This window comes from Papio anubis, chromosome X (assembly GCF_008728515.1).
Source record: "Papio anubis isolate 15944 chromosome X, Panubis1.0, whole genome shotgun sequence".
Taxonomy (NCBI): Eukaryota; Metazoa; Chordata; class Mammalia; order Primates; family Cercopithecidae; genus Papio; species Papio anubis.
Window position 1 is genome coordinate 125,487,694 of NC_044996.1, and position 26,674 is coordinate 125,514,367.

General features: G+C 44.0%; 1 protein-coding gene across 16 annotated transcripts in view; it reads left to right on the forward strand.

Annotated features, from left to right (window-relative positions):
* Positions 1 to 26,674, forward strand: part of MAP7D2 (MAP7 domain containing 2) — a 116,873-nt gene that overhangs the window by 59,167 nt on the left and 31,032 nt on the right. For 3 of the 16 annotated variants that reach the window (XM_009197312.4, XM_017954208.3, XM_017954207.2), the window contains 7 exons: positions 295 to 458; positions 6,727 to 6,838; positions 7,684 to 7,782; positions 10,583 to 10,693; positions 12,599 to 12,721; positions 18,943 to 19,103; positions 20,836 to 20,963. In XM_009197312.4, coding sequence (XP_009195576.2) covers positions 295 to 458; positions 6,727 to 6,838; positions 7,684 to 7,782; positions 10,583 to 10,693; positions 12,599 to 12,721; positions 18,943 to 19,103; positions 20,836 to 20,963 — 898 coding nt within the window. The remainder of the gene's footprint in view (positions 1 to 294; positions 459 to 6,726; positions 6,839 to 7,683; positions 7,783 to 10,582; positions 10,694 to 12,598; positions 12,722 to 18,942; positions 19,104 to 20,835; positions 20,964 to 26,674) is intronic. The other 13 variants (XM_017954205.3, XM_009197314.3, XM_009197315.4 and 10 more) reach the window with 10 other exon arrangements.

A 26,674-nucleotide genomic window follows, 5' to 3' on the forward strand; every position in this document is an offset into this window, starting at 1 on the left:
ACTGTGTACTTCACGGTCATCATCTTGTTCGATCTTCACAACACTGTGATGTGGCAAACATGACTGTCCCCACATTGTAGAGGAGGAAACCAAGGCAGAGGTATGATCTAGCTAACATGCTTAGGGTTACCCAGCTAGTGGCGGAGGTACCAGAACCCTTTATCTCAATCAGTGCATCCAGGATCCTACCAGGCTCTTTTTAGGGCTCTGCTCTTGCTTCCATGTTTTTGGTCTTAATCCAAACTGCATGGGGTACTCTGGTAATGACACCTCTCTTCTGCTTTCCTTCCCCAGCTGCTCGGGAGCAACAGATCCTGGAGAAACAGAAAAGAGCCAAGCTCCAGTACGAAAAGCAAATGGAGGAGCGATGGCGAAAACTGGAAGAGCAGCGGCAGCGGGAGGACCAGAAGAGGGCTGCTGTGGAAGAGAAAAGGAAACAGAAGCTCCGGGAGGAGGAGGTAAGGCCCAGGTGCACCCTCCGCCACCTCCCAGCCCCCTCAGCAGGGTGCTCAGAGTGCCTGGGCATCCTGCCCAGCTCTGGGGTAGGAAAGAGACCTGCCGTGCACCTTCTCCTTGGTGGCTCCCATGCCTTCTTTCAGCAGCATGACAGGAAACTGGAAGCAGCACCAACATAGAACCACAGAGACTTACCCATTCAACTCAGGTGTTAATTTGCTGTGTGATCTTGGGCAAACTGGTTGGTTTCTCTGGGCCTTGATTTGTGTATCTGTGAAGTGAGAGGGTTGGATTTGGCAGTCTCCAATGCCTCTTCTAGTCATAACCTTTTCTGATTCTAAGACTCAAAGGGTCCCTGGTGGTCTAGTAGATGGGGGAATAAAAAAAGACTCAGAGGAGATTGTGGATAGCGGCTGGGTGGTGTGAATCTGAGGGTTACAGATGGGAGTTCATGCCTCCAGGGCAGACACAAGGCCAGAACAAGAGCTGTGAGGTTGAGAACATTGTGATCCTGTCAGTTGCTACTGGCAAATTAGTCTACCCTCAAATACCAAGATGCTAGTATATTTAAATTTTAATGTAGTTCTTTACTTTAATTGCTCTTTCCAGTTACCTTTTAAAAAAGAGATGGCACATAATTACCCCTACAGAGTTCTTTATTACTAAATTTTGAAAATATATTTAGAAAGCATATTTGGATTATAGATTTTCTTCACGATTATATTTTTAGGATGTAATAAAAACCTTATGTCAGTTGATGATAATTTTTTATTCATAAGGTATAATGATTCATCTTTTAGTATGAATAATATAGAGGTTTGGTAATCTCCAACACTATAGTATATAAAGATGTTTGTACAAATTTAGTATTTTTTAAAATCTCTGAACGGTTGTTTATATATATTTACCCCTTCGTTTTTTTTTTTTTTTAAAAGAACACATACGAAAACACACAGAATCAGATCCATCTTGCCCAAGAAGCACCCTTTCGTGGTCATTTCTTTCCTCCTCTTAGGAAATGAGGTCTAAGCCAGTGTCTTAGCTATGGTTCACCGTTACTGGCTGCAGTCTGATTGCTGTGCCTTCATCTACTCCCAGTTCAAATGTCAGCTCAAATGCCAGCTCTACCACTGAGCAACTGGTGGCCAGGGGCAAGTCACATGCCCCTCTAACTCTGTCTCCTTAGCCCAAAACAGAGGTAGTTACAGGAATTAAAAGAGGTGACTTTTGTAAAAGTGCCAGCAAAGCACCTAGCACAGAGTAATCACTCAGGAATGTCACATTCTGTTTAGTTACTTCAGCTGAGCCTAGCTAAAGCAAGGTCAAGAGGGAGCTACTCACAAAAGCTTATGAAACAGAGTCAGTAGATGGGAAAAAGCCACAGTGTATATAATAGACTGTTTTGGTAACTTGGGACAGATTTCTTCCTTCCTCCCTTGTGTGTTTGTCAAGAGTTGCTGGACTCACCCATTTTCTTCCTATCCTCCATTCCTTGATGACTTAGAGCTTGTCCTCTTCCTCCATGATGTCTCCATTTTGAAAGCTTGTCACTGCTGCTTCAAGGAAGGGGTACTGTGAAGTCACATAAGATACTTCCCGTGCTCTGACATATGCAGTGTCACTGGGGCTGCTTTTGAAGCAATTTCTGTTTATAATTTTTCTCTACAGAACATTAGTACTAGAGGCATGTTAAATTAAGTAGTCCAGCTCCCCCTTCTTGGAGGTGAGAGAGTTTTATGCCATATGATGCAGCTGAATCTTTTGTGGTTTCCCTTCTGGGTAATTTTCTATTTGTGTGCTTCCTTGCACCCCGAATGTGGTGGAGGGAGGCAGGAGGCTGCCCGACTGACCCTTGTCAGCCCAAGCTGAGCTTGGTTCCCTCTTCTCCCTAGGCACAACAGGGCAGGGCTGAGGGCTGGGCCCCCTGTGGTTGTGTAGCAACCCAAGGAAACAGCAGCCTCCCTCTGCCACCTGCTCCTGCCCTCAGGTTCCCAGGGGACCCAGGTGTAGCTTAGGGACTTGCCATACACAAGCTGGCTCGTTAGTTACATTGGGTCTCTAGCTGGTTGGAAAGTGTTTGTGTTGCCCACCAAATCCTGCCTCTCTGGGTCTGATACTTAGAAGCTCATGAGAGGCCTGTTGACCCCATCCCAGCCCTGTCCTGGATCTGTATCTCTGTGGTTGCTGTGATGTCACTCTTGATAACCCCTCATGTCTATGCCAGGGCAGAAGTGGGTACCACCAATGGCCTTACTCTCAGAGGTCTCCAGAGTTGGCAGAGGTAGAAACTAGTCAGGCCTGTCCCAGGGAGGGGATGGGGTGGTTCTACTGTCCACTTGACACCCTGACCTTAAACTCATTATCTTGCTGGAGGCCACCTACTCGTAAGGTGAGTTCTTAGAACCTTCATGTGCCACACAACTCCCAGGAACCGAGCTACCAGAACAAGTTCCTGTCACCTGTGTTTGGGCTGACAACACAGTATGCCCGCCCATTCCCAGGGCAGTATATCTTCCTGACCAGTGGCCCTGGAAAATTGGATTTGGAAAAGTCATCTTCATGTTCCTTATGCTAAACAGAAAAGAGAAAGGCCTCTTTCTTTCTTTCTTTCTCTCTCTCTTTCTTTCTTTCTGTCTTTTCTTTTCTTTTCTTTTCTTTTCTTTTCTTTTCTTTCTTTGTCTCTGTCTGTCTTTCTCTGTATTTCTCTCTCTCGTCTGTCTGTCTTCACACATCCCTGCTGAGGACCACTTGGGGTGTGTCCCTGCAGTGTCATCCCCAGAACACATGTAATGGGCCGGGCACGGTGGCTTATGCCTGTAATCCCAGCACTTTGGGAAGCCGAGGCAGGTGGATCACCTAAGGTCAGGAGTTCAAGACCAGCCTGGCCAACATGGTGAAACCCCCATCTCTGCTAAAAATAAAAAAATTACACAGGCATGGTGGTGCTCGCCTGTAATCCTAGCTACTTAGGAGGCTGCGGTGAGAGAATCACTTGAACCCAGGAGGTGGAGCTTGCAGTTAGCAGAGATCGCACCACTGCACTCCAGCCTGGGTGACAAAGCAAGACTCCATCTCAAACAAACAAAAAATCATATAATGGCAGTTGAAGAGGCCCAGCCACCCCTACCACCCATTCCTGCCAGAGACTGCTGTCTGAGTAACAGTGTCTGGAATGTGCCCTGCTGGCGACCTTTAATACTGTTCAGCCAGTTCAGGGGGGTCACCTTGGTCGTGATTCTCCAAATTCATCCAGACAGATCTAAAGCCAGAGCTCAAGACATCAAGTGTGAGGCTGGCTGGCTTCCTTCCTTCCTTCCTATCTCCTCTCCCCTTTCCCTTCCCCTTCCTCTCCCCCTTCCCCTTCCCCTTCCCCTTCCCCTTCCCCTTCCCCTTCCCTTTCCCCTTCCCCTTCCCTTCCCCTTCCCTTCCCTTCCCTTCCCCTTCCCTTCCCTTCCTTCCCTCCCTTCCTTCTTTCCGTCTTTCCTTCCACTAAGCCCTACCTAATAGAGGAGATTCTAGGGACAAGGATTTGCCTTGCCCTTTCCCCATCCTCTGTTGATCATCAGATGATACTCAGGAGAACCAGAACTTGGCAGGAATTGCAGTATGCAGTTCTGATATTTATTTATACTGTTTTTCTAATGTGATGGAACTTTCTCATGCTCACTTTCTCATGCTCAGCCTTTCCTCTAACCAGTGGCTCTTGCTTGGGCGTCCCATGACCAGCAGCACCTGGGAACTTGTTAGAAATGCAGATTCTCAGCAGACTCCACCCCAGACCTATTGACTCAGAAACTCTGGGGATAAACCCCAGGGTTTTAACAATTTCTCCAGGGGATTCTCCTACCTGATCTCTCAGATTTGAGAACTATTGCTGTAAATGGTCCTGATAAGAATCTTCCTCTTAAATTCAGATTCACTTAGCTTTTTTAACGATTTACTGCATACTAGTCATTATCCCATAGACTTAGAGTGACCTGGTGATGTAGGTAAGCTCATCCCCATTTTACAGGCAAGGAAACTGAAGCCCAGGACTGAAATGATTAGCTCAAGTTCACAGGGATAAAAAGCGGCAGGCAGAGGTAGGATTTGAATCCTTACCTCCTGACTCCATATCTGGGATATGGAGTCCCATATGAAGGAACAAAAAGATACACACAGACACGAGGCAATACTGACCTATACAGGACTAACATTAAATAAGACTTGTGCACTGGACAACTTTTGTTTTCTGTATGTGTGAATCACCCCATTCTGACTTTTTGGGGTTCCATAAATCCTCTTCTCTAAGAACTTGGTTATCATCTATTTCTCATCAGCTCTCCAAAAGTGGGTGATACAAAGTGAGTGTGTTTTTCTCTCAGGGACAGCTGTGTTTTCATCAGCTACCTCAAGGTCTGAAGGAATGAATCTCCAGTGGTGGGATTTGGAGCAGCTCAGTCGGCTGGGGATGGATGGCAGGGGTAGTTTTTCTAGAGGCCACTGAAAAGTCCAGGGGCAGGTCTGGCTTTCAGTGAGTACTCATTCCCTTACAACGATGCCTCCCAGATAGCTGATCAGTGGTCAGGCTGGTTCAGTGAAGCTCACTGTTCTTTGTTCTCATCGGTCCTCTAGTAGAGAAGGGACCACATTTTGAGGTCCTTCTGGCATGTAGGAAATCTACCGTAACCCACCCAGTACTTAATTCACTCTAGGATGAAAGGTTTCAACACTTCAGTTAGGTCATTGGTTAAACACTTTATGTTAAAACCATATAATGAAATACTGTTCAGCCCCATTCTCGAGTGGCTGTACTTCAGGCATCACATGGCAGAGTTCTCTTCCCTCCAAGCCCCAGCTTTTATCAGGCAGACTGTCAGAGTTGGCCATCATCATTTAATGGGTCAGGGTCATGAGGACTGGACTCTGCCAAGGCATGCATACTCATGATTGTAGAGTCTCAGGCCAAAAACAAGAGCACAGTTAATAGCTAATACAAATCTAAGACTTACAGGAGGTAAAAATCCCCCTTTCTGCTCACAGGTCCCTGGAGAGGCAGTCTCTTAGCAAAGTGCTATTCAGAGAAAAATTATGCAGAGGAGGCTGAGATGTGAAGAAGCCAGATCCTCATCTCATCCCTCTGGTATAGACAGAAGGGATAAATCCAGATACCTATTAAATGACCTTTATATGTTTCTAGTAAGTGTGACGTAAAGGAGCCTTTTCCTCATCTTTAAGTCATGGTTACTCAGTTGATGCTGTCCTAACTTAATTTTGCTTCTGTGTGTGTTTCTTTAAGCCATGAGACAATTGTATCTTTTTGTTTTGGAGTCAGGCTACAATTAACCCAATTCCTGGAGCATCTCAGGGTTGGGCTTTATGAGGGCAAAAGGGTGTCATTATAACTGCTAGCTCAGGCCTTCTCCAGTGGAGATAGGGAGAGGAGTTGGTATTTGCAGTATCATGGAGGTGGTGGGGAGTGCAGAATTAGAGCACCTTCACTGCAGCACCAAGGACAACTTTATGAAAGTAACAATTTGGGTAATACAGGAGAGTGTTTTTGATAAATACTGTTACAAGAGAAGCCAAAGCCTAATGGTTGTTTTTCTCTTCCGGTTAAAAATTATTGGGTTCTGCCTCCCTGCCTCCTCTACATACGTAACTGTGAATGCATGGATGCTTTATTTTGTGGCCAGAAGGTTCTTTACTCTTGCCTCTTGAAAATTATGGAATATGCAATATTATCCCAGATTACTATATAGCAGAAAATTGTCACACTATGTAAAACAGTTGGTTCCCCTTTAAGAAGTTCTAAGATGAAAATGCAGCTTTGCAAAATAGATCTCAGTGTCATGTATCACCCCAAAAACTCAAATTATATTTGCATTAAAATTTTCTCAAAGCAAAATGTTTTATACTTTTAACTAGAAAGGATGATCTTGGTTCTGGAGCAGAATTCCAGTCCTCCTGGATAGGGCAAAGTGGCTTGAGATAGGCCTCAAGGAGTTAATGCTTATTGGGCATTATTCCTAGGGCAGCTTCTCCCCGGAGAGGGGAGGGGACAGGACGCGCAGTGTTCGGGTTGAGAACCAGTGCTAGCCTAGCCGCATTGTTTACTCTTCACCTACCCAGAACACGCTGGTGTGGCAGAGAGAGCACGTATGCCTGCATTTTGGATGCTGAGCACAGAAAGCCCCATTTGGTGACTCACACCATGCACTGAGGCAGCAGGCAGTGTGGTGGGGCCAGCTAGTTAATCTTGTTAACACTCGCGTTACATGAACTGTGTAGGAACGGCTGGAGGCGATGATGCGCCGGTCCCTGGAGCGCACACAGCAGCTGGAGCTGAAAAAGAAGTATTCGTGGGGAGCACCACTGGCCATTGGACCTGGAGGACATGATGGTGAGTGTAGGGTTGCCCCTGTATTTCAGGTCCCGGGTGGGAAATAATGGAGCAGGCAGGGGATCATGGGCACCGCTGGGTGTCTCCAGGATCTGGGGGATGCTTTGTACAGCTTTTCAGAGGCACCACGTTCAGATGTGATGTTTAAAACTGCCAAGATTCCTATGCATGCGTTTGTTACGAAGAGGATCTGTGCGTTCTTCTTGATAGCAAACAGCAGTTGACACAAAAACTGGGCTTTGAGGGAGAGCAAAAGAAAAGACTGAACGCAGAGCCCAGTGAGCTGGGCCCAGCTGGCAAGCCCAGGGCTGGTCTGACTTCAGGGGAGGGAAACGGCAGGAGACTCTGTTACTGTTCCAGATGTGATCAGGAAAAGCAGAGTGGCAGTTACCCTCCAAAAAGGGCTGGACTATTTCCTGCTTCATTTTAAATTTTTGTTGCTTTTTCGACTTTGTTTGAAGGTGACTTATTTCATTACCAGTTCATACTCATCTTTAAATTTTCAAATCTGTAATTTAATGTATGGATTGTTACTAGTCTCTGGATGGCTTTTCCTTCTTTTCAGTGTCTCACTACATTTCAGCGATCTTAGCATTCTATTATGCGGGAGGTGTGTACTAGCTCTATCTAAGAGCAAATGCATTTGAGTTTACAGGACAGTTCTTGACTTTGCTGTATTGTGCTTTTAACCTTTGGGCAGTAAATATACTTTATTTTTTCTTTTTTGAAAAGCCAACAACGCATTTCAGTTACTTTTTCTAATTTCCTAATTAGAAACTAAGAAGCAACAAGAAATTGGGACTTTTTTCTTTTACCTCTCTTTGCTCTGATTTTTTGCTGTGTAGGTGAATCAGAAAATACCCCACCCCCTCCTCTAGGTTTAGCAGCCAGCACCCTCCCTCCGGATGCAGGGACCACTGCCGCAGCTGCCGAGTCCACCAACGGTATATCCGAGCATCACTGTGCCATAGCATTTTGTGATAACTGTTCTGATCACCCTCCTCCATCACCACGTCTGTGTCAAGCAGTTTTACAACTGATTTCTTAGTCTGGCCTGTTACAATTTTTTTTTTTTTTTTTTCTAGCAACGTGAATGACATACCCATATTTTTTTGTTCCTCTGTCATTATAGAGTGGTGCATGCCTTACATCTTAGTGCCCTGGAGACATTTTATCCTCAACTCACTAATGTCTGCCTTGAAAATCTTGTCAGTGTTGGATTTTTGCACATTCAGATCTTTTAACAATCTCTTCATCATCTGTTGTAGACATTAAGTAGTAGGGCATTCTGATTACTTCTGGTTACCAAAACCTGTATTCACCCAGAGTTCTGAATGGAAAACTTGGGCTTAGTGTTAAAGTGATAGATTCCTGGAGAGGTGTTTGAGAGGGAGTGGTAGGGAGTTTATCAGTGCTAACACTGGGAATCGAAATAATTAGATAATTTGGCTTTGTGCTTGATTTTATCTCTCTGTCTAATAGGCTGTTTTATATACAGGCCTGGGAAACTCCTGTGGTCTAGATCAAGGACAGAACTAGCCAAACTTTGTTCCCATTTAATAATGACTTTAGAAATTCAATCCATCTGTAACTGGCAAAAAAAAAAAAAAAAAAAAAAAAGATGTAAAAGGGATGCAGTATTTACCAGCAATGCAGAAGGTCATATTAGCAGCAGGAATCAATATCCTTGGTTTCTGACATTCCTTTGACAATTAATAATCCTTACTGGGGGTGCTTCGTAACAGCAATTTTGCTGCACAAGCAGAGTTACCTCTAGCATGGGCACTGGCATTCCCCCTAAGAAAGGTGCCGGAGGGCCAGGCGTGGTGGCTCGTGCCTGTAATCCCAGCACTTTGGGAGGCCGAGGCAGGCAGATCAGTTGAGATCAGGAGTTCACCTGGCCATCATGGTGAAACCCCGCCTCTACTAAAAATACAAAAATTAGTCAAGTGTGGTGGCGATTGCCTGTAGCCCCAGCTACTCAGGAGGCTGAGGCAAGAGAATTGCTTGAACCCGGGAGGCAGAGGTTGCAGTGAGATCGTGCCAGTGCACTCCAGCCTGGGTGATGGAGCAAGACTCCGTCTTAAAAAGAAAAGAAAGTTGCAGAGAGATGGAGTAATCACCCACTGGGAATCACCACCCAGGGCCCGGGCCAGGGTGAAATGAGTATAGTACTTGACTAGAGCACACAGTTTAAGGGAGTGCCAAAAATCTCAGTAATAAAGATAAAATAATATCTTAATGTGATATTTTTAAAATCAAAATTAATGCAAAACAATACGTAATAAACAACACATTTCTAAAGGCCAGTGCCATGCTGAGCATATCAGAGCCTGAAGCAAAAGGGAAAATGTGCACCCCTATATACATGATTTTATGTAATTTCTAATGTTTAATTTTTTCAAAACGTTAAAGTAGTTTAAAATATGGAAAAATGGAAAAGTAGGAGTATTAAAACTCACATTTCAACTTTAAATACTTTATTTATATGCAAATCAAATTTATTATACTTTTACTTCAGCTTTAGTTAATTAAAAATTTTGGGGCCAGGTGCAGTGGCTCACGCCTGTAATCCCAGCACTTTGGGAAGCTGAGGCCGATCACAAGGTCAAGAGATCAAGACCATCCTGGCCAACATGGTGAAATACCGTCTCTACTAACAATACAAAAATTAGCTGGGCATGGTGGCGAGTGCCTGTAGTCCCAGCTGCTCAGGAGGCTGAGGCAGGAGAATCACTTGAACCCGGGAGGCGGAGGTTGCAGTGAGCTGAGATCGTGCCACTGCACTGTAGCCTGGGAGACAGAGTGAGACTCCATCTCAAAAAAAAAAAAAAAAAAAGAAAAAATTATTTAAGATTGTCATTTGGTCAGCAGAAATTATAGAACATGGCAGTTCTCATAGCAGTTCTCATGTGAAAACAAGATGAGCAGAGGAGTAGATTTTGAAAATATTATTGATGACTTTGCTTTTTCTACAACCAAGAGCACACATTTTTCTTTTGGCCTCAGGCTTTAACATAGCTTGACAGGGCACTGTCAGCATCTCTTTGTTTGCTATAATGGTTTAATTTAGAGACCAGTCTGAAATAATGACTGAAATAACGACCTTGAGAACACCAAACTCAAGGTTGCCTGTTAAAATCCTAACCTCAAACAGTGAAAGCATTTGCAAAAGGGCCATTTTGATCTGTTTCTTACTAAGTAAGAAAAGGAAAACCAACTGCTAAAGAGGCTGTTCTGCTTTAAATACAACTCCGAGAGGACGGATTTCCTCTCTCTCCAGCCTGAGCTATAGATAACCTTCATAAAAGAATCAGTTTCAGCAAGCAGTGACAGTCAGACCATAAGGCGTTTTCCAGTGGTTGGTGATTTGTCTCTGGGTCCAAGTTGGTTTTGTTTTTGTGTGATGTGAGCATGCTAAAAAATTCCTAGACAAAAGAAAATGATTTGTTGGTGGGATTAACATGGCTTTAGTTGAACAGTTGAGTAAGGTTGAACATTTGAAATTGAAGATGACAACACAGTGAAGAAATTGCAGAGATCTTGCTGCAGACCAAGGGCTGCTGTAGCCTGGGCATTTCCAGATTAGGATAATGAGATGCCAGGATGATGAAAGCAGAGCATGCTGTGCCACAGCATTTAGGAGGTGTGTGGATGAGGACAGGAAGGACACTACGGGATATGTGTTTCTCGGTTCTACAGTAGTGTGATGAATACCAATGTCTTTAATGCATTTCTCTGCAGCATGTGACAAACTTTCAACATCAACTATGAATTTGCCAAAGCCGACGGAGCCTCCCATGAGTAAACGCCTGTCTTCATCCACCGTGGCAATATCCTATTCCCCAGACCGAGGCAAGTGAATGTGTAGACTTGGTCTCTCCAGTTTGTTTCTTTTCTGGTGTGAGCATCTTAACTTTGGTCTTTGTGAGAGCCTCCTCTTGAGCCTTCTGCAGATACCATCATTGTCCTAGTCTTGTGGTCTGAATGTGGGAGCCCTAGGGCCTTGTCGATGGGACTTTGGAACGTGGCATGGCTCTTTAGAGCCAGGTCGTTGTTGAATAGAGGCAAGAATTAATGCAGCCTCCCAGTCTGAAAGAGACTGTTCTGTTTTCCACATTGCATGTAGGAGTTAGCCCACCCAGGAATTAATTAACCAGTGGGCAGATGTGACCATTAAAGTAACTGCCTGGTCAATGATGGAATACAGTTGATTAACCAGAAAGAGCAGAATTGATAAGTTATAGTTACATAGGAGGCTTAGATATGTGAAAAAATGGGGTTCTGCCATCGTCTGTGGTTTATAGCCCTGCCCATTTTGTAGATGAAAAGAGAAGCACAGAACTAATGAGGCCTCTAAAAGAGGAAAAGAATGGGTGGCACTCTGTTTTGAGTTGGGAGATGATGTGTATGGGACGTGTGCCAGTTCCAGAACCTGAGGAGATTTAACACGGTCTGCATTCTCACAAAGGCTCAGATAAGTCACTGAAAGTCTGTTTATACCTTTCAGAGTATATAGGTTAAGGAAATAAGGGAAGCTCTCCATGCACTAAATGTTTATTCTAAAGCAACACTGAAGAAGTATCAGGTGCCAGTGGAGTGTTTAGCACAAGTTATCACCAAGGGCAGAGCAAGAGGCTGGTTGCGACTTGGCAGAGGCTGGTGTGCCTTCCTGGTTGTTTCCACTGACACTGACCTTGTACCTCTATCCCAGAGGCATGTTATGTGTGTCAGAGACCCTATAAGGTTCATAACGCTACTGATCTGTGATGCAGTTCATGGTAAGCACCAGGAACCTGGAAGTGATGAAGAGCCGAATACAGAGTGAGGGAAAAGTTAATTCATTGCCATATATAATACATTCTAAACTGATATAAATATTTTGGTCATTGACTTCTAGATTATGAATACTACTATCTTTCATTAAAGCTGATAATCAGTTGGCTGTTTGTATTTTTGTGCCTCTCACTTAATTTTTACCCTTATTGACATGTAAAAAGTATGAAAATATATATTTTTATACTATTACAGGATGACATTTTATTTAAAAATCAGTGTGTTATGAAATGTTTCTTAGCACAGGACCTAAAACAAGTGTTTTATAGGCATAATTTTTTTCTACTTGGAGTAAAGGAATTTTTTTTTTTTTTTTTTTTTTTTGGAGACAGGCTCTCTGTTGCACAGGCTGGAGTGCAGTGATACAATCTTGGCTCACTGCAAACTCTGCCTCCTGGGCTCAAGCCATCCTCTCACTTCAGCCTCAAGTAGCTGGGACTACAGGTGCACATCACCATGCCCAGCTAATTTTTTTGTATTTTTTGTAGAGACGAGGTTTCGCCATGTTGCCCGGGCTGGTCTCAAATTCTTGAGTTCAAGTGACCCGACTGCCTTGACCTCCCAAAGTGTTGGGATAACAAGCATGAGCCACCATGCCTGGCCATAAATGATTTCCTGAGTCCATATTACATCTGGGAGGTGGGCTAATTCTCTGAGTGATACAGGTCACTGTACTGCAATAGCATATTGAATGGATTCTGGTACCTCGTGACAATTAATGCACTTTCCCAAACTCTAAAGGACACATTATTTGTTTTATTTTACTATGACAAATTCCAAATCCATCCTTTGTTCAAATATTTTTATTTTCCATGTTCTGCCACCCAAAAGTTAATTTGCACCATGCATTGTGTTATTTAAACGTTTTATTTTGTTTTGTTTTAATTTTGCTTTTTAAAATTTTCATTTGATTCCATCCCTCAGCTCATCGCATGCACCTTAGTCCAATGGAAGCCATTCTTGTTTCGCGACTGTTGACACCCACACAGTCTTCTTTAGCCAGAAGCAGAGCTTCAGTCATGCTCTCTGGGCAGGCCAGTGATTCAGGTAAAAGAGGCTAAGCTGGTAACACCAGGGAAAATGCCCAAAGAGGTTTTGGTCAGCCTAGGATTTACTCCTGAATTTTTGGATTTTGCTTCCTATTTGCTGGCTTTGTGAAATGTCTTCATTGGTTAATAACGTCTTCTACCAGTGTTTTACTGTTTTATGTTTCTTTTGAGTGTCACAGAGGTGAGTAAATTATTTTATGAGTGAGAGCATGTACTTTAGGGGAAGAGAAACCCACTTGATGAACTCTGCAGGTTAGTAGACTTCAGAGATGATGTGGCAAAATAGCCTGTAGACCAGTCTGGGGAGTCCCATAGCCAGCTCTGCCATTCACTAGCTCTCACCATTGGGGGTAAGTTAATTAACTTCTTTAAGCCTCATTTTTCTCATCTATAAGATGGAGCTATTTAAAATTATTGTGAGGATTAAATGAGAGAGTGCACGCAAATGAGATAGCACAATGATTAGCACAGAGTAAAAGCTCAACAGAAGTTTAGAGCTTCACTACTGAAAAAGTGATCCATCGACCAGCAACGGCAGCAGCATCTAGGAGCTTGGTTGGAAGGCCCCACCCAACCTGCACATTGAAGTCTGAGAAACACTGGACCAGACCATCAAAGCTCTGCCTTTATCAAAGCAGATCAAGTCATCATGTCAGGATTCGTGGGGGCTGGGATTCTCTTTGTTTCCAGATGAGCAGCACTGTGTCCACCTACTCTCTATTCTCAAGATAGTGTACTCAGTGTGATGATACATAAATGACATAAAACTTCTGCCTAGTTGTAGCTGCTTCCAAACAGTTATACTGTTTCTGCAAAGAAGTTGTACAGATAGCTAATAAGTTCATAAGATGCTCAACATCATTAATCATTAGGGAAATGCAAATCAAAACCATAGTGGGTTGCCACTTTACACCCACTAGGATGACTACAATTTTTTTAAAAGGGGAAATAACCACATGTTGGTGGAGGTGTGGAGACACTCTTCCCTCACTGCTGGTGGGAATGTGCAACTGCTGTAGAACATGGTCTGACAGTTCCTCAAAAACTTAAGCATGGAGTTGCCTTACGACCCAGCAATTCCACTTCTAGGTATACAGCCAAGGAAATTAAAAACATATGTTTGCACAAAAACTTACAATAGCCACAAAGTGGAAACAAAATGTGATATACCCATAAAGTAGAATATTATTCAGCTATAAAAAGAAATACAGGCCAGACATGGTGGCTCATGCCTGTAATCCCAGCACTTTGGGAGGCTGATGCGGGCGGTTCACTTGAGGTGGGGAGTTCGAGACCAGTATGGCCAACATAGTGAAACCCCATCTCTACTAAAAATACTAAAAATACAAAAATTAGGTGAGTGTGGTGGTGCACACCTGTAATCCCATCTACTTGGGAGGCTAAGACAGGAGAATCACTTGAGCCCAGGAAGTGGAGACTGTAGTGAGCCCAGATTGCACCACTGTACTCCAGCTTGGGTGATAGAGTGAGACTCCATCTCAAAAAAAAAAAAAAAAAAAAAAATACAGATACATACCGCAAGATAGATGAACCTTGAAAATATTATACTAAGTGAAAGAAACCAGTTGCAAAAGGCCACAAATTGTACGCTTCTATTTACGTGAAATGTCTGAAATAGGAAAATCCGTGAAGATGGACAATAGATGGTGGTTATCAGAGATTGGAGGAGGGAAGGAAGGGGAGTGACTGCTTAACGGACAAAGAGTTTATTTGGGGAATCTTGAAAATGTTTTAGAAGTAGACTGTGGTTATGGTTCCACAACCTTGTGAATGTACTAAAACCTCCAAATTGTGTGTATATGTGTATGTGTATATGTATATGTATATGTATTTAAAGACAGGGTCTTGCTCTTTTACCCTGGGTGGAATGCAGTGATGTGATCATAGCTCACTGCAGCCTCGAACTCCAAGCCCTCCTCTCACCACAGCTTCCCAAGTAGCTGGGACTACAGGCACACACCACCATGCCTGGCTAATTTTTTGGATTCTTTGTAGGGACAGGGTCTCACTATGTTGCTCAGGCTGGTCTCAAACTCTTGGGCTCAAGCGTGACCCATCTGTGTCGGCCTCCCAAAGTGCTAGGATTACAGGTATGAGCCACCATGCTTGTCCTGTACACTTTTTAAAGGGTGAATTTTATGGTATATGAATTATATATCAAAAAACCCTAGCAAGTAGGAAGTACCCCATTTTGAGAATAAGGAATATGTTGCGGTTCCCTAATAGCAACTCCAGGATCAGTGATTTGCTAGGAAGACTCACAGGATCCCCAGTGAAAGGATGCAAGCAAAGTGAGCAAAGGGGAAAGGCACATGGGACAAAATCTTGGGAAGACCAGGCACAAGCTTCCAACGTCCTCTCCAGTGGAGCCACTCAGGATGCCTTTCACCCCAGCAATGAGTTATGACAACATGTGTGAAATGTTGCCAACCAGGGAAGCTTTTTAGAGACTCGGTGCCCCCGGTTTTTACAGGGGGCTGGTCACATGCACCCCTTGCCCAGCACATACCCAAATTCCAGGTTCCCAGAAGGAAAACAGGTATTCAACATGTTGTTTGTTTATGCCCAGTGAGCCACTCATCAGTTAAAGGCGGGGGTCGTCTCAAAATCTAAGTTCCCAGGTGCCGGTCAGAGGCTAACCTTGTAAGCAGGCTTTTATAGGGACGGCAGTCAGGCCTGCTATGTTAGCTCATTTTTGCACAGCCCACCCACTTGACCCTTGGCCAAGGTGTCTTTACAGAAAATTTTTCAGTGGGGCACCATACAGCAGGGGGTGAGACCATCCTGCAATATTGATCTCAGTTATGTCCTTTAGGGGTTCTGGGACTTAGCAGTTAAAGCAAATCTCATTAACCAGAAAGTCTGTCTTTTTTCTTCTCTTTCTTTCTTTTCTTTCCTATTTATTTATTTATTTATTTATTTTGGAGACAAGGTCTTGCTCTGTTGCTCTTAGCCACGCTGGAGTGCAGTGGCATGATCATGGCTCAACGCATCCTCAACCTCCTGGGCTTAAGTGATCATCCCACCTAAGTCTCCTGAGTAGCTGGGACTATAGGTGTGTGCTACCACACCTAGCTAATTTTTTTTTTTTTTGTAGAGATAGGGTCTCCCTGTGTTGCCCAGGTTGGTCTCAAACTCTGGGACTCAAGCAATCCTCCCACCTCGGCCTCCCAAAGTGCTGGGATTACAGGCTTAAGCCACTGCACCTGGCCTTAGAAAGGTCTGTTTGGGACAGCCAGGTGACCTCCTCCATCAGTTGCTATATGAATCTTTTTACCTGGCCTGTGGCATCAACTCAGGCCCAGAACAGCTCTGGCCAGTAAGTTGAAACTGATCTGAATGCCTTCCAGGCCTGACGCGGTGTCATGATAATCATGGCACGCACATAGGAACTGTGATCCCCAAGGGCTCATGTGGTTCCCTGGAAACAAAGAGTTGAAGATGTTAGGGCACACTAGCAGGGTTATCATTGGTCAGGCAGTCACCAACGTGGCCTCCCACTGTGGTGACTGGTACCTCAGGGTGCTCAGTCCAGTGCAGGTAATTCAGCTCCGTCCCAGGTTTTATGGGGGCTGCCTGAGGCCATCAGTCCCAAACAGTTCTACCAGTGACCCTACTTCATCTTCTTGGCAAGTGCAGACGGCATCTGGAGGTGTTCTGTGGGACATACAGGAGCTGGCCCCACCCCTGCTGACTCATAGTCATGCTGTCACGTGCCATCTAGGCTCAGCCATGGGTCTGAGCCCAAGGTGCTTTCAGCACAGGGAGTTTTCCTTCAGGAAGGAGAGCGCTTCCAGGAGCAGTTATGAAAAACAGAGCACAAGTGTCCTTCCCTATCCCTGTATCACCCCAGGTGTTGGATTATGTTGTTTTTCTCCATGTCCTGGTCAATAATCAAAACTTTACATTTTCTTAATCATCCCCTACTCTCACCCAGACCTTTCAAAGAAAGGACAAAAGCATTTGTTAAAACCCATTTTTAATCCAACTTAACCAGAAAGATATATTGTGTTCAGGTATTAGGCTAAAATCCTAAATTTTCAAAACATTTTAAAGTAGGTTTGTATCACCTCTGAGCCCTTTCATCTTGATCATTTATCCAGTGAGCAGCCTAGAAAGGATCAATCCCTTTCCAGTGACAGCTGCATTTAGCAAATTGCTTTACTGACACGTGTAGTGAGAGAAAGGTAGAGGAAATATAGTCAGGATCTCAGTCTATTACAAACTGCAGCTACTCCAGAAAATTAAACACAAAACATCAACAGCAGTGACACTTTCTCCAGAGGGGATGGAGTTCAATCTGTCAGGGATGGCTGAAAGAGTCACATCGCCTGTGATGTGACTTGGAGCTTTTGTAGGAGTCATGTGTTGCGAATATAATCAGACTCCGCATCAGAAATATAGAGCCAATGAGCAGCTTGACTGGATGGTCCCATCAGAGAACAAGCCCTGTCTTGTGGGCACTTGTATGTGACCCAGTCTAGCAGCATCCAGGATCTTTTTATAGTTTTGGGCCCCATGAAGGGCATTCTATATTTATAGTGGTCCCTAGTCAATTTTTAAAACTCAGAAAGCGTGTCTTTTTCTAGAAATTGCCTGTCTTTTCATAGCTCCCTTTTTCCAGAGGCTCCATTACAAAAGTCCTAGCAGAAAAATCTACTACAGAGACTTGTTCTGATTCTAATATTTGGAGTTTAAATTCCAACCTACCCACTGCTGGCAAAAAGCAAGGAAGCTGTGTCTCACTCTCACTTGGAGGAGAAAACAAAAACCAAAGGCATCTCTTGGGCTGCGCTTTTTCCTTCACTTTAGCTAGCGTGCTACAGCCAAAAGCAGCCAGGGGGATCCATTGAGCCAACTCTCTTGGAGCTGCATTGGTCATCTTTAAATTCCATAGGTCACTTTTACCTCTAGCAACAGCTCAGCTGCTGTTTTATACCATGGATAACTTCATAGCCACCCAGGTATCACAAGTTTGTTCTCCTCCCTTTTGTCCTTTTCCCAAAATGTGATTTTACCATGTTTCAGCGAATTAGGGTCATTCCAGCAATTCCCATTTCTGACACTAGTTGTGCCAGAGTTCCCCAAGACCACCCCAGGTTTGATGATTGACTAGGAGAACTTGGAAGAATCAACATAGTTGCATTCATGACTGACTTATTTTTTCTTTCTTAGCTTTTTTTTTTTTTTTTTTTTTTGAGATGGGGTCTTTCTCTGTCACCCAGGTTGGAATGTAGTGGTGTGATCTTGACTCACTGCAGCCTCAACTTTCCAGGCTTAAGCGATCCTCCTGCCTCAGCCTGCAGAGTAGCTGGGACTACAGGAGTGTGCCCCCATGCCAAGCTAATTTTGTGTTTTTTGTAGAGCTGGGGTTTCACCATGTTGCCCACACTAGTCTCAACCTCCTGAGCTCAGGTGAGCCACCATGCCCAACCCATGGCTGTGATTTATTATAGTAGGAGGAAACATGAAAAAACTAGCAAATGGAGGAGGTGCATGGGATTAAGTCCAGAGGTAACCAGGTGCAGGTTTCCAAGAGTCTTCTCCCAGTGGAGTCACACGGGATGAGCTTAATTCCTCTACCAACACGTTGTGACAACATGTATGAAATGTTGCCAGGCTGGGAAGTTGGCTAGAAACTCATTGCCTAGGGTTTTTACTGGGGGCTAGATATGTAGGTATCCCCTCCCAGGCACATACCCAGATTCCAGACTCCCACAAGAAAAGCAGATGCTTAGCATAAACCATACTGTTTGTATAAACAGTTTAGACATCCATCAGTTAATGGTGGGAACCCTTCCTGAAATCTAAGTTCCCAGATGCCACCCAAGGGCTACCCATGTAAGCAGGCCTTTCCAAGCACAGCAGTCAGATCTGCTATGTTAACCCTTTTGTGCACAAGGAAATCAATGTTTAGAGAGGTTAAATAACCTGCCCAAGGTGATCCAGCTATTAGGTGGCAGTGCTAGGTCTCTGTGGCTCCAAAGTATAGACTTTTAACCCCTGAAATAAACTTGAATAAACTTGACTCCTGAGTATGGGAGCCTTTTTAGGGTAAGATCCATCCTGTGTACAATAGAAAAGTATGATATTGATTGCCCAGGTCGTATTTTAACAGAAATGTGTTCTTCCCACCTCTGCTCTACTTTTTCCATCTGTACTCTCTGTCCTTCTGGCTGTTATACTGTAACTTTCTAGTATTCCCTGTCTGTCCTCGTTTAGCTCCTCTTGGCCCTCTTAACCCTTCTTACAAGTCTTCACCCACTCGAAACATTGAGAAGAAGAAAGCTACATCTACATCTATATCTGGCGCAGGAGATGTTGGGAAAGAAGCCCTTGCAGGAGGAGAGGCCTCTCTGGTAGGTTTAAAATCACCCACCCACTCACTCCTACAAACCGTGTTCTGTCTGATGGTGTTATTACTTCTGTGCTTGACCTGGGCTCTCTGTTTCCATCAATCTCCTGGGACTGCTCAAAGCAGGAAAGGGTAGATTTAGTTCAAAATTTTAACCAACCTTTGAAAATCACTTAAGTTTTTGCATCATCTTAAGTCTTAGTACCTTGGAGCAAATTCTTAATGATGTCCTTGTCACAACCTGCCCTCCAGAGGACAGGAATCAGAAGGAATGTTCTAAATATCCTCTGTCTTCCTCTTTATGGATATCTGATTCTGGGTCAGTCTTGCCTGTGCACCTAACTAGAACTGAGAATCTACATCAACTTTTACCTACAAAAGTAATCATTAAATATTCTTTTGAGATGAAGTCTTTTTATGTTGCCCAGGCTGACCTTGAATTCCTAGGCTCAAGTAATCCTCCTGCCTCAACCTCCTGAGTAGCTGGGACTACAGGCACGTGTTACTATGCCAAGCTTAAACATTTTTGATGGCTTACAGGTACTATCAGTAAATTAAATGTTGAGCAGGCACCCCCAATTGTGTCTGTTTATTTAGAAATTACACAATGCCATACTACTTTTGTTAGTTATCAATTGCTACTTAACAAATCACCTCAAACCTTGGCAGCTTAAAATAACAAATATCTATTAACGCATGGGTTCTTTGGGTCAGAAATTTAGAGTGACTTAGTGGTTCTGGGTACAAGGTCTTTCATGAGGTGTGGTCAAGGTGTTGGCCAGGGCTGCATCATCTGAAAGCACAGCTGGGCCTCGTCTGAGATGGCTCATTCATGGCTGTTGGCAGGAGGCCTCAGTTCCTCACTGCATGGGCCTGTCCATAAAGCTGCTTGAGTATCCAAATGATGCCACAGCTGGCTTCCCTCCAGGCAAGCTATCGGGAAGCTGCAGTGTCCTTTAAGTCACTAAGATCAACCCACGCTCAAGGGGAGAGGAATTAAGCCTCACCTGTTGAAGGGAGGAATATCAAATAATGTCAGAACTTATTTTAAAACTACTGCATTTTACAATGCCATATTTTCTTTTCAAATCTGTTGTGGCTCTTAGAAATGCATGTTTTAGACTCTTGGATTTTACTATACAGTGGATTAGTGTTGAAAGGGACTGATGGATGTGAGTGTGGGGGCCAAATGAGGACTTGCTACAGAAAAGTGTGATAGGGAGAGAAGGGAGCTAACCTTTGTGGATCACCTTCTGCCAGCTAGGCACTGATGTCTGTTCCCTTTTGCCAGGGGAGGTAATGGGAAGACCTACAGGACTAGATGGGGTTGCAGACCCCATTATACCATGTATACCATCAGGGGCCACAGCTCACTGTGTTGGATGTTATAACCACATTTTCACCCACTTGTAATTTTTTGTAGTGATTTTACATCTTTGTACTCTTTTCAGTTCCTATAAGTCTAGGACCATAATATGATTGTGTTGTTAACTCTTTGAAAGATAACAAGGAGAAGGAAATCTTTGCATTTTGAGGCTGATTTTTTTTTAACTGGATAATGTAAATGTGATGACCTCATCCTGCCTCCCTGCAAAGATGCCTGTCATGTGAAGCATTATAGCTTCATATCGATCCCTCTGAAAGAAAGCTGTGCATTGTTCCATCTGGAGTATTAGTCTCATAAACTGTGGAAGTAGGGCCAGTCACGGACTGTAGCTATCCTGTGTCCCCTACAGGTGGAGAAGGTGAAGCGGGGGCAGCGAACAGCAACTTCTCTTCCCGTTGTGAACTTCGGGTCCCCTCTGAGAAGATGCGAGTTTTCTGGAGGCATTCCTAAGAGACCATCTTCTCCTGTGATATCCAAGTAAGCATGTCTCCCCTTTGCCAGACAGTCTGACTGTCATGAGTCTGTTTGCTAGGGCTTTGTGCCATCCAGTGTTACAGCTCCTGCTCCCCCGTGAGGCATGGCCAGCCAGAAGAGGTAAGTGAGAGACATGTTGGCCTTGGAGTTACCTGGCTTGACTCTCTGTGTATCTTCTGAGTGAAAGATCCTTTGCTAAGGGACCCCAGTGCATAACAGGGCTTTTATTTACCAAGATGATGCATTCAGCATTTTCTCTTTAGGTCCATGAATTCCATTTTCTGGTATTCTTCTTTTTCCAGTTGCATTTGGATTTCAGTGATTGCATTGGACTTGGGCTCCTCCTCACATTCTCCCCCACCTTATTGTCTCTCTCTTTAATAGAGAGACAATAATAACTTGTCAGCCATGATCAGCAGTATTTTAATGAAGCAAATATATATGTGTGTGTTTTTAAGAAATGGGGTCTGACCAGGCGCGGTGGCTCACGCCTGTAATCCCAGCACTTTGGAAGGCCAAGGCGGGCGGATCACGAGGTCAGGAGATCAAGACCATCCTGGCTAACACGGTGAAACCCTGTCTCTACTAAAAATACAAAAAATTAGCCGGGTGTGGTGGCGGGCGCCTGTAGTCCCAGCTACTCAGGAGGCTGAGGCAGGAGAATGGCATGAACCGGGGAGGCAGAGCTTGCAGTGAGCCGACATCACGCCACTGCACTCCAGCCTGGGTGACAGAGCGAGACGCCATCTCAAAAAAAAAAAAAAAAGAAAGAAAGAAAAAAGAAATGGGGTCTTGTTGTATTGCCCAGGCCTGGAGTGCACTGACTGTTCACAGGCATAATCACACCACGCTATAGCCTCCAACTCCTGGGCTCAGGTGATCCCCCCGCCTCAGTCTCCCAAGTAGCTGGGACCTCTGTACCCATGCACCCTATGCCACCATGCCTAATTTTTGTTAGGAACTAGGTAAACTCACCAATGAAACCATGTGACTGAAAAATTTACGATAACTATGTGACCACCAACGTCTTAAGTCATTAAAATATTTTACTGGCAGTAACTGACAAGACTCAGTAAATAACTCAGTCCAGTAGGACAGTGGAAACTATCTTTAGTAGGACAGAGAAAGAAAGAGAAATATGATTTAATTTGGGAAAATAGGAAAGTTTTTATATAGAGGGAATCATATGAACCTTATTCAGTGTATCAGTTTAGTTCAGAGAATGTTGGATAAAACACAAATTTAATGAACACTTGCAAATTTGTCAAAAATATTTAAAGATGACATCAGCTCTTAAATTTCCAACGTGTTGCTTTCTAACAGAGACTTTTTCACTACTATTAATATTTTTTTTAGAGATCACTATGGTTTTGATACACTACTAATACCTGCCATTGATGTGTTTGTCCTCCATAAGGAAAATCTTTCCATAGCACATCACTGAATTAAAAGCCCACTTTTCTTTCTTTCTTTATTTTTAGTTCATGCAACCTCTCTGTGCTAGTATTGTCCATCTTTGGTTATGGTATTGTTATCTTACCACCTCTTTAAATTTATTGTGTGGGCTCTACAATCCATTTCCCTCTGTCTTATTTCTGAGCCTTTTTCAGCTTCCACCCATGCATCATTACTCTGGTGTTAATTTTGGACATTTACATTAACAGAAAAGCCTAGTTTACACTGAGACTTTTACAGGTTCCACCCTCTCTCTTGCTGGAATTTGGACTCATGGTCCCTGCAGGGATACTAGCTTGCAAGTTTCGTCATCATTATTATAAATGGTAGTATCTTCTATAGAAATGAGAATTATAGGTATACCTAATTTTGTCGTACTTTGCACTTCGCAAATACTGTTTTTGTTGTTGTTGTTGTTGTTGTTTGTTGTTTTACAAATTGAAGGTTTGTGGCAACCCTGCATTGAACATGTCTATCGATGCCATTTTTCCAATAGTGTGTGCTCACTTCTTGTCTCTGTGTCACATTCTGGTAATTCTCAAAATATCCAAACTTTGTTATTAAAGCCATCATGGTGATCTGTGATCAATGATCTTTGATGTTACTGTTGTAATTGTTTTGGGGTGCCATGAATTGCAACCATGTAAGATGGCAAACTTAATGTGTGTGTTCTGACAGCTCCACTGACAGGCCATTCCCCCATCTCCCTCTCCTCGGATCTCTCTACACCCTGAGACACAGTAATATTGAAATGAGGCCAATTAATAACCCAACAATGGCCTCTTAGTGTCCAAGTGAAAGGAAGAGCCACAGATCTCTCACTTTAAATCAAAAGCTAGAAATGATTGAGCTTAGTGAGGAAGGCACATCAAAAGCTGACATGATTGAAGGGTAGGCCTCTAGCACCAGTTAGCCAAGTCGTGAATGCAAAGGAAAAGTTATTGAAGGAAATTAAAAGTGCTACTCCAGTGAACACACAAACCATAAGAAAGGGAAACAGCCTGTATTAGTAAGGGTTCTCCAGAGGGACAGAACTAATAGGATAGATGTATGTATAAAGGGGAGTTTATTAAGGAATATTGACTCACACAATCACAAGGTAAAGTCCCACAATAGGCCATCTGCAAGCTGAGGAGCAAGGAAGCCAGTCAGAGTCCCAAAACCTCAAAAGTAGGGAAGCTGACAGTGCAGCCTTAATTCTGTGGTCGAAGGTCCAAGAGTCCAAAAGCTGAAGAACTTGGAGTTCGATGTTTGAGGGCAGGAAGCATCCAGCATGGGAGAAGTAGGCCAGAAGACTAAGCCAGTCTAATCGTCCTTCCATGCTCTTCCACCTGCGTTTTTTGGTTTTTTTTTTTTTTTTTTTTTTTTTTTTTTGAGATGGAGTGTTGCTCTGTTGCCAGGCCGGAGTGGAGTGGCACGATCTCAGCTCACTGCAACCTCCACCTCCGCCTCCCAGGTTCGAGCAATTCCCCTGCCTCAGCCTCCCAAATAGCTGAGATTACAGGCATGCACCACCGTGCCCAGCTGATTTTTTTATATTTTAGTAGAAACGGGGTTTCACCATATTGGCCAGGATGGTCTCCGTCTCCTGACCTTGTGATCCACCCACCTCGGCCTCCCAAAGTGCTGGGATTACAGGTGTGAGCCACCTCCACCTGCTTTTATCCTAACCATGCTGACAGCTGATTAGATGGTGCCCACCCACGTTGAGGCTAGGTCTGCTTCTTCCAGTCCACTGACTCAAATGTTAATCTCCTTGGCAACACCCTCACAGACACACCCAGGAACAATACTTTGCATCCTTCAATCCAATCTGGTTGAAACTCAATATTAACCATCACAAGTCCACCTCTTGTCAAGTTGAACCCATACACATCTCCTGAGATCATACATAATCTTCAAATAAAGACAAATAATAAGGTCATAATTACACCTATCCTTGCTATAACTGGAAGCACACCAATCCCCAACCCAAATGCTATTACATAAAATTAACACTTAAATGCTAATATGATGTCAATAAATCTTATGTCACATGATAAAGGAAAAAGAAAGGAAATGAAGGTAGTTTCTTCATCCACCATGACGGTGGATAAGGCATTCCATGGGTCCACAGATGGTAGTCTTGGCAGAAGCATTGCATGCAGGTCCAGAGTAAGTGTCTACATGCACAAACATGTTCTTAACAAAATAAGAAAGAAATACTCATGCAATTACAGTCCTCATTTCTGCAACTGGTCCTGTGATCGTAGCTGGTATTGATGACTCCCTTCTTCTACTATCCATTGTGTATTCTCTTTGCCTTCAGCAAGCACCTCAGCAGGTCGTTGTCTTTTACCTGGTGGAGTGACCCAAAGTTTCATTAGTGAAGGGTCTGGGCCATTTGTAGTCCTGCCTAGATTGGGCTGTTGTAGTGTTCCATTGATCTTAATCACAGGGCATGGTAATACTAAGAGATGCCCTAAGGGATCTCCTGTATTCCACCATATTCTTCCTTACCTCCATTGTGGAGTAGTAGACTGATTTCATCTTGATAGTCTGGGTCAATCACCCCAGTCAACACTAACTGTCTTCTTAGCCTGTTGACTTAGAGGTAGGAGGAGCCTAAAGTGTCCAGGTGGCAATCTTTGTTGTGTGGTGGCAACATTCCTCCTGCTGCAACTAAGACCTCTAGGCCAGCAGAACATAATGTTGTGGGAACAGGAAGCAAAAATTTTGCTAATGGATCGCTAGGGGTGATGGTGAGTGGTGTCACTTCCATTTTCACCCCTTGATTCCTGGACCCATGAATCCTGGCTATGGGAGAAACAGTACCATATATAGGACGTTGATTCAGAACATACACAGCCTTCTGAAGAACTTTGCCCCAGCCCTGCGAACTATTGTCACCTAGTTGGCATTGTAATTGTGACTTCAAAAGGCCATTCCACTGTTCTATCAATCCAGCTGCTTCAGGATAATGGGGAATATGTTAAGACCAGTGAATTCCATGAGCATGAGCCCACTGCTGTACTTCTGTAGCCGTAAAGTGAGTGCCCTGTTCAGAGGCAATGCTATGTGGAATACCATGATGGTGGATAAGGCATTCCATGGGTCCACAGGTGGTAGTCTTGGCAGAAGCATTGTGTGCAGGATAGACAAACCTATATCCAGAGTAAGTATCTATTCCAGTGAGTACAAACTGCTGCCCTTTCCATGATGGAAGAGGTCCAGTATAATCAACCTGCCACCAAGTAGTTGACTGATCACCTTGAGGAATGGTGCATATCGAGGGCTCAGAATTGGTCTCTGCTGCTGGCAAATTGGGCACTCAGCAGTGGCCGTAGCTAGGTCAGCCTTGGTGAGCGGAAATCTGTGTTGCTGAGCCCGTGTGTAACCTCCATCCCTGCCACCATGGCCACTTTGTTCATAGACCCATTGTGCAATGACAGGGGAAAGAGGCTGAGTGGTGTCCATAGAACGAGTCATCCTATCCACTTGATTATTAAAATCCTCCTTTACTGAGGTCACCCACTGGTGAGTATTCACATGGGATACAAATATCCTCAGTTTTTGACCCCTCAGAAAGGTCCACCCACATACCTCTTCACCAGATTTCTTTGTCACCAATTTTCCAATCATACTTCTTCCAAGTCCCTAACCAGCCAAACCATTGGCTACAGCCCATGAATCAGTATATAATCACATATCTGGCCATTTCTCTTTCCAAGTAAAGTGCATAACAAGGTGCAGTGCTCGGAGTTGTGCCCACTGGGAAGATTTCCCTTCGCCACTGTCCTTCAGGAATGTCCCAGGAAGGGGCTGTAGTGCCGTAGCTGTCCACTTTCAGGTGGTGCCTGCATATCATCCACAGCCATCTGTAAATCAGGCCCTAGTCTTCTCTTCCTCTGTCAACTGATCATAGGGAACCCCCCACCCCTGCCATGAGGCCATTGGTGCAGGCTGGGGGAGAGAAGGCAGGGTGGCAGGGCATTTGAGCCACTTCCTCATGTAATTTACTTGTGCCCTCAGGACCTGCTTGAACCCGATCATGTATATACCACTTCCATTTGATGATGGAATACTGCTGTGCACACCCCGCTTTATGGCTAGATAGGTCAGAAAGCACCCAGTTCATGATAGGCAGTTCAGATGGCAAGGACTGGCTTCCTTGCTCCTCAGCTTACAGATGTCCCATTGTGGGACTTCACCTTGTGATTGCGAGTCAGCACTCCTTAATAAGCTCCCCTTTATATATACATCTATCCTATTACTTCTGT